This window comes from Octopus sinensis, unplaced genomic scaffold (genome assembly GCF_006345805.1).
Source record: "Octopus sinensis unplaced genomic scaffold, ASM634580v1 Contig13480, whole genome shotgun sequence".
Taxonomy (NCBI): domain Eukaryota; kingdom Metazoa; phylum Mollusca; class Cephalopoda; order Octopoda; family Octopodidae; genus Octopus; species Octopus sinensis.
The window spans coordinates 36,509-50,000 of NW_021832985.1; the positions used below are offsets into that span (position 1 = coordinate 36,509).

General features: G+C 38.5%; 1 protein-coding gene across 1 annotated transcript; it reads right to left on the minus strand.

Moving 5' to 3' along the window:
* Positions 1-2,204: 2,204 nt before the first annotated feature.
* LOC115229672 (probable bifunctional dTTP/UTP pyrophosphatase/methyltransferase protein) lies at positions 2,205-9,178 on the minus strand. Its single transcript, XM_029799993.2, has 6 exons — positions 8,973-9,178; positions 7,621-7,761; positions 5,989-6,378; positions 4,521-4,661; positions 3,437-3,559; positions 2,205-2,477 (listed from the first exon to the last, which is right to left on the minus strand). The coding sequence occupies exons 1-6, from the start codon at positions 9,133-9,135 to the stop codon at positions 2,254-2,256; spliced, it is 1,182 nt and encodes a 393-aa protein (XP_029655853.1). The 5' UTR covers positions 9,136-9,178; the 3' UTR covers positions 2,205-2,253.
* Between the last annotated feature and the right edge of the window lie 4,314 nt (positions 9,179-13,492).

Consider the following 13,492-nt stretch of genomic DNA (forward strand, 5'->3'; position numbering starts at 1 on the left):
TCTGGACGAAGACGATCTTGCCTATAATCCATCCGGGTACAAATATAATTAAGTACCGGTCAAGCACAATGGTTTGATTTTTCTCGACCGGCTCTCCTCTCCTTTTATAATGGTAGCGGCTTTGCGCCGATGTTGCGTCATTATGATAAAATAATCGACAAATTGCGTCAATGTTAATTTTACGGTCGTCCGTATTGTCTTTCGGACACGTGTGGTTGTGTGTGTATGTGTGAGATAGAGAAAAAAGCTCGAATGTCCCATAATATCGTACTACCCATACTTGTAAAGAAAAAAATACGTCATTAACATACCCATCGTCACCATCGCGATTATTATAATTTTTCTTATTACTTTAGTCATTGTTTATTAATACCCACTTTCCAAATATGAGTTGGTGAATTATATTTTATTTTGATGGATATTGAGCAGAGGACAAGAAATTGTTTTGCTTCTTTTTCAAAATGGCTGAGAGTTAAAAATTTAAAAAATATGCAAGAAGAAAAAAAGAAAAAAAAAGGAAAACTTCGTCAACATTGTTCCTGATTAATGAAAAAGAATAATTTTTGGTCGATGATTTCTTTCTTTACAATATTTTGTTTATTTCCCTTTTTTTCTTCTTCATTCTTGTCTACATTCATTTTGTCATTCAGTTTAAAAGAAAGATCTATAAGCCCAGTGCTCAAACAGTTCCACTTTGTTTTGGCAGATGAAAAATCCTCTATATCAAGCATAGGCAACCTTCTTTTCAAGAAGTGGGCCGCACTGCTAAAATAATTCTTGGTAATTTTTCGTTGGCATGTCCATCCAAAAAGTTTGCCCATGGTGGTTCCACATGTTTTTGGGAAAGGGTGCTAAACTATCACAGCTATAAACTTCCCATCTCTCTTTCTCTATTAAAAATAAGTAAAATTTGCTGCTACATACTCTTCTCCCTTTAACAGGATGAATCTTCAGACGTATGAAAATTTCAGATGACTTATTTTTACTGAATGAGAGAGAGAAAGAGAGAAAAGCGGGCGAGTTAAAATGAGCTGGAAACATGATGCAAAATTCACGTTGTTGCAATATTAGCTGTTTGTATGTCTCTACTCAACAAAGTCCATTTATCTACAAGAACTAGAAATGCTGTTTAAGACATTATTATCATGGGAGAAGAAACAAGTAAGACGAAACAGTTCCACGGGATCCTTTCTGTTGGGTTTAATATAAGTTTGTCAATAATTATATTTTCATATAAAGGATTTCTGAATTAAAATCTCGTAGAGGTTAGCTTAATCTTCCTCTGTTTTGAATAAAAGCACACCAGGAAATTAATACAATATAAAAAGTCTCTGGCAATTGATATTATTATTGTTAGTTGTAGTAGTGTTGATGGTAAAAATAAAAACTGTTTCGCAGTTTTGTGAAACTATCTAGAAGAGTTAACATATACTAGCAAGTAATGTTTATTATATTAATTACGAGTTGTGTGGGGGAAGGTTTCAAATGCCACCGGTATCGATAAAATAGACATACCAGAAATATACTGGGACATGATAATATCTCCATCTCTCTAACTATAAATATATGACAATATAACCAATAATACTATTGTCTTATCTTGAAATTTAACGATGAAATAAAAAAAAATACTTGTCCTTTTTGTGTATATCTGTGATTGTGTCAGAAAGAAAAACGATGTTTCTACACTTTTTAAATCAGTAAGAAATTCACAGTCTCCCTCTATTTCACCATTATCATAATCCTCATCGTTATAGTCATCGTCATCATCCTCGTAACGTGTTCGTTGTGTTCCCCTTTAAGTTTCTTTACGACAAAAAGATATGTCCGATGTCAATATTTATGAGATTAATGTAGAACGCGACGCATAATTATATATATATATATATATAATATGCACGTACATATGTATGCATCCATGCAAATCATGTGTGTGTATGCATGTATAATCAGACATATGTAAATGTCTTAAATGTCAATTTCATGTATTGCATATGAGTGTATGTATAAGAATGTTCAAACAAATGCGTAAACATATATATATATTTATATACAAGCATACACAAATGTATTAATGTGTATGTATATATATCCTAGCATACACAATTGAATGAATATATATATATATATATATATATATATATATATGTATGTATATATATAGTCATGTTTGTATGTATGAATATATGTATGTATATGTGATACGTGTATGAATGTACAATTGTTTGTTGTATTTTAATACTTTTTTTTTTATTAAAATGGTTTCTTCGAGAGTATGGCATCAAAGTAATTGTATCCACCAACTAAACGGATTTGTATATTTGTAAATCCTTGTTCTTCTAACATTTCCCTATATTCTTTCGCTGAACGTTCACGACCAGTACTTATCAACGACATTATGAGATCATTGCTCACTGCAAATGAAGGACCATCTTTCATTTCATCAAGGGTTTTCTCCAAGATTAGCAAACTTCCGCCTGCAAAAAAAAAAAAAATGAACAGAATGTTAGTAACATAAAACAACTCCAAATTTAATCAATAAAAATCTTCCATTAATGTCTATCCATCAGAACCTACATTATTCAAAAGAGCTCCATCTAACATAGAAAAATTAAACTATCAGAAGCTATGTAAAGCCAAGCTCAGCTCAAACGTAACACAGTACGATGAAGGCTAAGCACACCGAAACTAGAAGTCCCTATCAACACTGCTCTTGTTAAAGGACCCCCCCCCCACACACACAGCATAACCCGTGATTCACCATTCTTGACAAACGTTTTAACAGCAAACGTACTCAAGGTGCAAAATTAAAACCTAAGCATCATCCGTTCGTGGCCGTTGCCAGCCTCGCTTGGCTCCCGTGCCGGTGGCACATAAAAAGCACCATCCGATCGTGGCCGTTTGCCAGACTCATCTGGCACCTGTGCCGGTGGCACGTAAAAAGCACCCTCTACACTCATGGAGTGGTTGGCGTTAGGAAGGGCATCCAGCCGTAGAAACATTGCCAGATCAAACTGGGCTTGGTACAGCCTTCTGGCTTCCCAGACCCCAGTTGAACCGTCCAACCCATGCTAGCATGGAAAGCGGACGCTAAACGATGATGATGATGGTAATTTAAAAGCAAAACGATAAAATATTAGCTGCATAAATTCACTGTCAGTATATGCTTAACTTTACTGATGCCACACTGCCAGAATATGCTTAACTTTACTGATGTCACACTGTTAGTATATGCTTAACTTTACTGATGTCACACTGCCAGAATATGCTTAACTTTACTGATGTCACACTGCCAGAATATGCTTAACTTTACTGATGTCACACTGTCAGTATATGCTTAACTTTACTGATGCCACACTAGTGGCAATACTAGAATATGTAAAGTAGAGTAAACGTAACGAGAAGCAACAACAGAGATAGAAGCATCATCACTTACCTGGAGGTAGTTTATTATACACCCGTTTGAGTAGTATATCTATTTGTTTCTCTGTCATATCGTGGATTACATGTGATAACACATAAAGATCAGCATCGGGGATCTCATCCTCGAAGAAATTACCTAGAGAAAAAAAAACACACACACAATATATATATAATGTATATCTTTGAACAATAACTATACAGAATTATTTAAGAAATGTATTATGAAATTTCTCATCTGATGGATACTAAATGTTAATGTAGGCACGTGTTATGATTATATAATAAATTCAATATATTCATGCTATTAATATAAATTTTATGTTTGTATAGTGTACTAGCAGTATTGCCCGTTTTTATATCTTGATTTTTTAATTTTTCATGCAATTTACGCATGCTTGCACATGTGGTGAACACAGTTCATGTCAAACAGCTGACTGAGTAAAGTTCACTATTCAATGCATGGGATAAGGCCTAAACAAACACATTATCGATTTTTGCACTTGCGAGATGAATTTCGGAACAGAAATAGCGCAGTTCAATTTTCATTCGCCTAAACTTTAAGTGACCCATTTTTGGTGGTTCTACGATTTGTTGGCTAGGAGGAGATGTGCCGGGAAGTTAAACACACAGACACACACACACACACACACAGACAGACACACAAGTTGAGTTTTATATGTAAGTTTTGAGTTCAAAATCCACTGAGGTCGACTTTGCCTTCCTTCCTTTCGGGATAACACACACACACACACACACACACACACACACACACACACACACACACACACACCACACACACACACACACACACACACACACACAGAGTCCCTAGAATTAGTCCTTAAGATTATACCTTAATTTTTTTCCCTTTCAGTGACTTGAAATTAAGGAAAAGTGAAATAGTTTCGACCTTAGAAATTACCAGATTATGGCTATTGCTTCTGGAATTTTATTTGCGTGAATGTAAAGAAGTGCGTTATTGCTACTTGGAGTCTTATAATCTAATTGGAGCCAATCTAATTGGAGCGAGGCTTCATTCCTTCGTAAAGTGTTTAATGTATTAACATATTAGGACAGGATGCAGCATTATGACTTACCTGCTACAAAATTCACTTGACCACTGCTATTCTCTGGATAAAGTTTTTTCGCCAATTGTACGACAGATGGGAGATCAAAGACTGTGATATTCATTTCTGGATAGTGACTTGCTAGTGTCCTACCTATCAAACCGGAGCCTCCTGCAAACATAGACAAAGTTAGGATTGAAAAAAAACATATAAAAACAGAAATAACACACACATACACAAAATAAGGTGTGGGCCAAAATTCATCAAGTTCGAAGGGATATTACAATTTGTAGACATAATCAGGTAGATTTTGCTTTTGGTCTACCTGCAGTTTTATACTTCGTGACATCTGGACTACCCTCTTTCCCTCTATTTATGCGTGTGTACGTGTTGAACTTACCCCCAAAACAATGTACAATCATTTAGGTGTTTGATCATCTGAAGTGTCTGCCTACTGAAGTAGACGTAAGTAGCTGAGTATTCCACAGACATCTGCAATCCCAATATAATTCTCAAATAGAATCTGTGTGACGAATGTGAGAAAGTTGAATTCTACGAGGAATCCATCCTACGGGCTTCTATACGAAACCAGTAGAGTGGTAGACATAATGCAACGCTTAATTTAATACTATTTACGTTCGAATTCTGAATCAAGCCAATGTCAGTTTTCCAGAGGCGATATAAAATGTATTAGTAAAATAATGGAGATGCTACAATCGAGTATACACTTCTGCATTAATGTCAGTTCTTGTCTCTGATAGGAGCATCGATATTAATTTATAGCTGGCGAAATCGTTAGCACGCCGGACAAAATGCTTTGCAGGTTTTTGCTCGTCTTTAAGTTCCGAGTTCAAATTCCTCCGAGGTCGACTTTGATTTTCATCCTTTCAGGGCCGATAAAATAAGTACTATTCGATTACTGGGATCGATGTAATCAACTAGCCGCCCCCTCAACCGTAATGTCAAGCCTTGCGTTTATAGTGGAAAGGATAGTTTACAATTTAGATGAAAAAGAAGAGCGATAGGGTTGGGCATTAATCAATGTGGTAGCTAAGTGGGAGCTACCACGGTATCCACCCGATAATATATATATATATATATATATCCCTCTAAACTGTGTGTGTGGTGTGTTGTGTGGTGCGTTGTGCGTGTGTGTGTGATTGAACAGTAACGCACAACAATGTGAAATTATCAATTTGGCGCTGAAGTAGATAGAACTTCTAAATGTCTTCGACGTTTCGCGTTTAAGTACTTCTTCAGCAATCATATTTAGGGAAAAATGAAAGCATAGAGAATGGAAAGAGAAACGTGCTTATAGCATCTTTACTACACGCGTACACTCTAAATTACTGGCACATTATATTAAAAGTTGCTAACGATTTACAGTAATAACTGTGTCTACAGTTGAAGTGATCTTAATATGTTACAGATGCCTTTAGGTTCGAAAAGGAGAAAAAGCAAATCGTAGTTATTACATTTTATGAAAAGTAATACATACCACCTAAATCAACAGCAGTTCTGTGAGCACTCAGATCAAAAGCTTTCACTAAAACTGGAGCACAAGGTACAGTAAGACCATCCATAGACAGCATTATCATTGCACTACAATCCATTGCCGGTTTACTACCGTTACTAGCTTTGTCCGGATGAGTTCCGTTAGTGGTGTGTGTGCCATTGGTACCAGTAATGTTGGCACTAATACCATTTGTGCCGTTTGGTGTGACTCCATTTGTACAGTTAACACCCGGTGTATGACTCGATTCGGTGTGGCTACCTTTGTTGTGGGCAGTATCCTTCTGGTCTTCTATATGAATATTTTTCATTGGAGGATTTTCATTATTCAACATTTTTCCCGCCTTTATATTCGCCATGTCTATAAATGCTTTGCCTGTTCAGAACGAAAGAAACGAGAAAATTGTTAAGTAAATTTCAAATAAGGTTTTACAATTGTAACACACGCAAACTTCGTTTTGTCATACGAGGCAAACCATCAGCAAACAATAAGAGGGATACAACCGAAGACATTCTTAACCAAGGAGCAAACGAAAAATAGCAATAAGGACTGATAGGATCACAAGAGGATCGGACAAAAATGTCTTCCATTATTTCTCCAGACTCATTATGTTTAGTGTTAAAATCCACCCTCGTTAAATTTGCCTTTCCCTCCTCCGGGGTTGATAAACTGCTTGAAGTGATAATAACTACTCCATCCACTAAAATCTATGGCTTTGTGCCCAAATCAAAGAACCATTAGAAGGTGGGGAGCTGGTAGAGTGTCAGAGAAATGCTTTGCAATGTTTTTCCTGGCTCTTTACGTTCTGAGCTCAAACTCCGCCGGGCTCGACTTTGCCTTTCATCCTTTCGAGGTCGATAAATCAAGTACCAGTTGAACACCGGGGTCAATGCAATCGAATTGTCCCCTATGTGCCAAAAATTTAAATCATCATTATCATTACAAAACCAGTGCGAGTGAGAACTCATTAAAAACTATTCGAAGGTCAGTGTATTTGGGGGACCAAAAACTGTATCACGCACCAGTCTATTACGACAAGGTCGTCATGGAAACATCGATGGTTCGTTTCTTTCTGCAATTTATTGCGTTCTGTAAACCATTATGCACATGGTCGGGTGTTGATCCGTAGCTTAGAAAACGTTGAAAAAGTATGAATCCAAAAAGTTTGAGAGAAGGAGTCCAAGATTGACAATGGATAATATATATTTCTGGTAATCTCTCTCTATATAAACGGCAGTTTGTCTGTGCGTGTGTTTCTGTGTGTCTGTTGCTTGTACCCTCACCCTGACCACGGCTTTTCAACCGATTCTGATGAAACTTGACACACACATACCCAATGTCATAATTCAAACTAACGCAGCGAAACTTTTGAAAAGTTCCCCCAGTTCTGAAAAAAATCGATAAATTCGACATGGGGTCGAGAATCAGAAACACAAACCACAGACTCTCTAGGGAACGCAACTCGACCTTTTTAACTAAAAAAATTTATCATCATTTTTTTTTCCATTTCTTTGCTATTTTTTGGCTATAACTCTCTAAAAATGCTTTATAGTTATTTCCCTTACAAACCCGAGCAACGCCGGGCGATACTGCTAGTAAAGAAATAAAAAAACTTACCTGATTTTAATGTGCTGGTGAGATTTGATAAAAGTGGAAGAATAACATTAAATTCAGACATGGCGGATGCAATCAATGCTGGTCGTCGGGATCTAGTTAAGTATTTCGTCGTCCCTGCTGTGTTGCTGTATACAACATTACCTATGGAGAAATATATATGGAAAATATTATAAACACGCATGCATATGCATGGATGTACACTCACAAAACACGTACGGCTGAGTGCAGGCTTCTTAAAGCAGGAAGAGCAGCAAGCTAATGAAAGCAATTACATAATTCCTGTTCTTTTGTCACTATGAGTGTGTGTATATGAGAGAGAGAGAGTAGGCATTTATCGTGAGAGAATTATGACAAAATGTTTGGAAATATAATAAAAAAAAACAGCAGAACTATATCCACATGTGTGAAAGACGGAATAGAAACTCTCACATACATATATACACAGTTACGAGAGAATATGTGAGAAAGAGGAGGGGATGGGGGAGAGAGAGAAGGAGAGAAAGAGAGAAGGAGAGAAAGAGAGAAAGAGAGAGAAGGAGAGAAAGAGAGAGAAGGAGAGAAAGAGAGAGAAGGAGAGAAAGAGAGAGAAGGAGAGAAAGAGAGAGAAGGAGAGAAAGAGAGAGAAGGAGAGAAAGAGAGAGAAGGAGAGAAAGAGAGAGGGAGAGAAAGAGAGAGAGGGAGAGAGAGAGAGAGAGATAAGGAGAGAGAGAGAGATAAGGAGAGAGAGAGAGATAAGGAGAGAGAGAGAGATAAGGAGAGAGAGAGAGATAAGGAGAGAGAGAGAGATAAGGAGAGAGAGAGAAAGGAGAGGAGAGAGAGATAAGGAGAGAGAGAGAGATAAGGAGAGAGAGAGAGATAAGGAGAGAGAGAGAGATAAGGAGAGAGAGAGAGATAGGAGAGAGAGAGAGATAAGGAGAGAGAGAGAGATAGGAGAGAGGAGAGAGATAAGGAGAGAAGAGAGAGATAAGGAGAAGGAGAGAGAGATAAGGAGAGAGAGAGAGAAAGGAAGGAGAGAGAGAAAGGAGAGGAGAGATAAGAGGAGAGAGAAGGAGAGAGAGAGGAGAGAGATAAGGAGAGAGAGAGGATAAGGAGAGAGAGAGATAAGGAGAGAGAGAGATATAAGAAGAAGATATAAGGGAGGAGAGATAAGGAGAGATATATAAGGAGAGAGATATAAGGAGAGAGATATAAGGAGAGAGATATAAGGAGAGAGAGATAAGGAGAGAGAGAGATAAGGAGAGAGAGAGATAAGGAGAGAGAGAGATAAGGAGAGAGAGAGATAAGGAGAGAGAGATAAGGAGAGAGAGATAAGGAGAGAGAGATAAGAGGAGAGAGAAGGTGAGAAGTTTTACCTTTATGAACTTCTTTGTCGAGGAGGTCCAAAGAGACCAATGTGTTTAGAAAACGCTCGGTCGTGGATTTATCATAGTTAAATTTACGAGCGATTCCAGCCGCTGTTAATGGTTCACCGTTTGATTCGATTTCGTCGAATAATCCTACTTCGAGGCCGTACATCAATATCTGTAAAAGATAAAAAGATAAAAGCAAGAATTAAAACAAGACACCAAAAGTGAGGAAAAACAAAGTTGATCACGGGAGATTTGAACTCGTAACGGAAAGATCGGGAAGAAATACCGCAGAGCAAGGTTTGTTTCATTGTTATACTTGAGGATAGCGATGTTTTGTCAACTGAATTTGTCAGTTAAACATGCGCTATATACAACCCCAGTATTTATTCTTTGTAAGCCTAGTACTTATTCTATCGGTCTCTATTGCCGAATCGCTAGGTTACGGGGACGTATACACATCAGCTCTCAATTGCCAGGGTTGTTAAAATTAGGAAGGGCGCAAAATAAATTGAAAAAGAAAAAAATAATTTAACAGTGGAGCAATAAGGTCGGAAACAGAACAGAATTTTTCCCGAAAATAAAGATAACTTTTTCAATCTACAAGAAATAACAGCCGATTCACCCTCAAATCAATTCTGTTTTTATTAGATTATATATATATATATATTATATATATATATATATATATATATATATATATAGGCGCAGGGCTGTGTGGTAAGTAGCTTGCTAACCAACCACATGGTTCCGGGTTCAGACCCACTGCGTGGCATCTTGGGCAAGTGTCTTCTGCTGAAGTCCCGGGCCGACCAATGCCTTGTGAATGGATTTGGTAGACGGAAACTGAAAGAAGCCTGTCGTATATATGTATATATATGTATGCGTGTGTGTATTTGTGTGTCTGTGTTTGCCCCCTAGCATTGCTTGACAACCGATGCTGGTGTGTTTACGTCCCCGTCACTTAGCGGTTCGGCAAAAGAGACCGATAGAATAAGTACTGGGCTTACAAAGAATAAGTCCCGGGGTTGATTTGCTCGACTAAAGGCGGTACTCCAGCATGGCCGCAGTCAAATGACTGAAACAAGTAAAAGAGTAAAGAGTATACGAAAATAAACAAAAGACGAAGGCAGGTGGTGAGGGAGACAAAGACTGCATTAGATGTGGTCCAGCATAACCATAAAGATGCAAGATGGTCACGGCTGGAATGCCTTAAATTATAAGTACGCTCTGTTGTGATCTACCTAGGGTTAAATAAAAATTGTCAACACCATTACTACTACGACAGCTTCCGTTAAATCTTCGATAATTTTATTCGGTTTTTATTTTGTACTGAGAGTTATCTCCCTTACATTACGAGCTCGGTGACAATTCTTCATATATTGTACATGACTGATTTATCAACAGAAAGGATTTCTTCTTGCATATATCTCCATGTCTCGCTAACCGACTGACTGGTATTCAACATCCTCTCTCTCTCTCTTTCCTTCTGTCTCTCTTTCCCTCTCTCTCCCTGTGCCTCTCTCTCTCTCCCTTCTCCCTCTCTCTCTGGGCCTCCCTCTCTCTGGGCCTCCCTCTCCGTGCCTCTCTCTCTCTCTCTCTCTCCTCTGTGCCTCTCTCTCTCTCTGTGCCTCTCTCTCTCTGTGCCTCTCTCTCTCTGTCTTTCGATGTGAGAGAGTGTATGTTCGTGTGCGCTCATGTGTACATTCATAACTGTAGATGCGTGCGCGCATGCGCATATTTTGTGTCCATGCACGACTGTGCGCTCACACTGAATTTGTGTTTACGTTCATAACTATCTGTGCGTGTGTGCGTATATGCGTGTGAGCACGGAATTGTGTGTGTACGTCTATAACTGTGTGTGTGAGCGCGCACGTGTGTCCGAGCTCGAGACTGCGTGCGCTAGCAATAATGTGTTTTTGACCTTAAATGCAACACCGTGTACTCATGCGTGCATGCGAGCGTATAACTGTACGTGCATATGTGCCTGCACGTCTATGCATAGGTGCATGCCTAGAATACAACCGGGTTCTAGAGTCAATTTGATAGAACTACGTTATTCTACAGTTAATCAAGGTTTCCAAGAAGCCATTAAATAAATACTTGACCTGCGTGAAATAGCAGTCAGAGTCGCTTTCAAATCTTATCCTATTATCTTGAAAACAAAAAGGTCATTTTGGATAATGCAGTGCTAGATATATGCTGAGACCCCCTTCGCTCATGACTGACCATGGGGTTGCACCTAGAAAGTTACCCTCCCAGGCACAAGTCCGGGCAAGGTTATTTTAATGGAAGACCAGCAGTCGCCTCTGCATACAGACCTCCCCTCTCCATGCCACCAGTGTTGTCCAAGGAAAAAGCAAAGGGGCCAATACAGCTTGGCACCTGTGACTTCACAACTCATTTCTACAGCTGAGTGAAGTGGAGCAGCGTAAAATAAAGTATCTTGTTCAAGAACACAACACGCAGCCCGGTTCGGGATTCGAACTCTAACCACTGAGCCATGCGCCTTCTCGTGCTAGATATACTATGTCAAAAAAAGAGGTAAAAGGACTGGATGATTGAAAATTGAAAGTCTTTGATCAGAGATCCCTCTAATCGAGATTCACTTACTATTCCACAAGATAGTACTACTAACAGCACCATTTAGACTAAATATTGGGCACATAAAATAATGTGGAAGCTGATATGTGGTAATCTAAGCTTCGAAAAATAGCAACTAAATTTCCCTCAAATCCAACCCTGCCATCTTATAAAGGAGTAAGGAACATAGAAAAATATGATTTCTAGATATATCCAGTTATACACTCATGATAGTTTATAACAGAAACTTGCAATGGTTACTTGTAGCCTTGAAAGTCTTTCTTCGACGGAGCACCAGTCCTTCATAAGCTTAATCCCAGAGGCGGTTGTTGGAACTTGCGTCTAAATGAGTGTACTAGAGCAAAATTACAAGGAAGTGTCTTACTCGAGGACACATTGTGCCGTCAGCACATGTTTCGAGTGCACGATATTACAACGGAAAGCCTGTCCTCCTAACCAGTACAGTATGCATATTTGAAACTAAGCTAAAAGAAGGCGAGGTTTGGGAGTTCCGAGAAGTGCAAAACCACTTCTTAATAACTCTTGTTCCCAGATCGACTGTGACTTGTAATATTGCCTGCCAGTAGTACCTGTGGGTTAATTGGCATGTCAAGGAATTGCCTCCGGAAGAAGGTCACTTGCAGACACTCCTACAGATCCAAGACAGATGAGGTCCTTCAGGTCTTTAGTTGCCCATCTAAGATAAGGGAACTTCATACAAATCCGGCATCCTGAGAAGTACTGCGTTTTTGGAACTGGATGGCTCAGACCAATACAAGTTTGAGGGACAAGTGAATGGGACTAGCTCGGCACAAACTATATTCAGTATAATATTCATTATGTTCAAATATTCCATATATATTCACTATAGTATTCATTGTGCAGGTTGTTCAGCAAATGAACTCATTTGTCGAAGCGACGGGAGAGGTCACCGAGAAGAAGTCTGTTGTATCCTGTAGTATTTTACGAGTAATTCTATTGGCTCAATAAAACTGTCACACCAGGATAGCACTGACCTGGAGCTTTGTCAGCCTTTGGACGCAGTTTTACCACGCGAGTGGTATGAATCAACACGAAGCGACCCGGAATCGAGCACAAAAACTTATGGTAGTCACCCTGGTCACCTTACCACTTAGACACACATCTCGAATATACAAGTTGTAGACCTTAAAATAAGAAATGCTATAAATCGCCTCTTTAATTTACATTTACTGTGCGTGTGTATCTTGTGCACCTGTGTTGGTGATGGAGATAAAATAAATTGAAGACAGATTAAGTCAGCTAGGCACGAACTATGGTACTAAATGTATCTGAAGACCCAGTGAAGAGTTCAGCTTTGTAACACTGACGATAATTTGATAACATAACCTTGATAATATATATACTGGTATACATATATAATATGTATATACACGCACGCACGCACTACTATCAGAAGTCAATCTGTACAGATGCAGACTTCCAATATGCATATATATATACACTAACATATTTGTATATACGGATGCGTGTACATACACATATTTACACATTTGCATGCTTACATACATACATGCATACACACACACACACAAAGTGTGGGAAATAACATCGAAAGGAGTTCTATGGTGATGGTGGTGTGTATATATGTGTGTGTGTGTGTGTGAAAAGGAGAGAGATTGAGAGAAAATGCTAAATCAGTTGATCTCAAAAATAAAATTCAAGCCGCTGCCCTTCTCCCCGCGACAGTCGAGAATGTGAGTCAACTTTGACAGGATACAGTGCAAGCTCATAATAATAATAATAATAATAATAATAATAATGATGATGATAATAATAATAATAACAACAACAACAACAACAACGACGGAATGTATCATCATATGTGATTAGCGAAAATTTGATCCGAAAATCATCGTCAATCTCCGTCTGGCACTGAATGACTGAGGCAGTCTGTGGATGTG

What these genes read in the sequence shown, in the direction of transcription:
- LOC115229672 (XM_029799993.2), bottom strand. Translation starts at nt 9,135, where the DNA reads ATGTACGGCCTCGAAGTAGGATTATTCGACGAAATCGAATCAAACGGT. An exon ending in CGACAAAGAAGTTCATAAAG is followed by an intron (nt 7,762 to 8,972) that starts GTAAAACTTCTC and finishes ATTTCTCCATAG; the next exon opens with GTAATGTTGTATACAGCAAC. An exon ending in GTATAATAAACTACCTCCAG is followed by an intron (nt 2,478 to 3,436) that starts GTAAGTGATGAT and finishes TTTTTTTTGCAG; the next exon opens with GCGGAAGTTTGCTAATCTTG.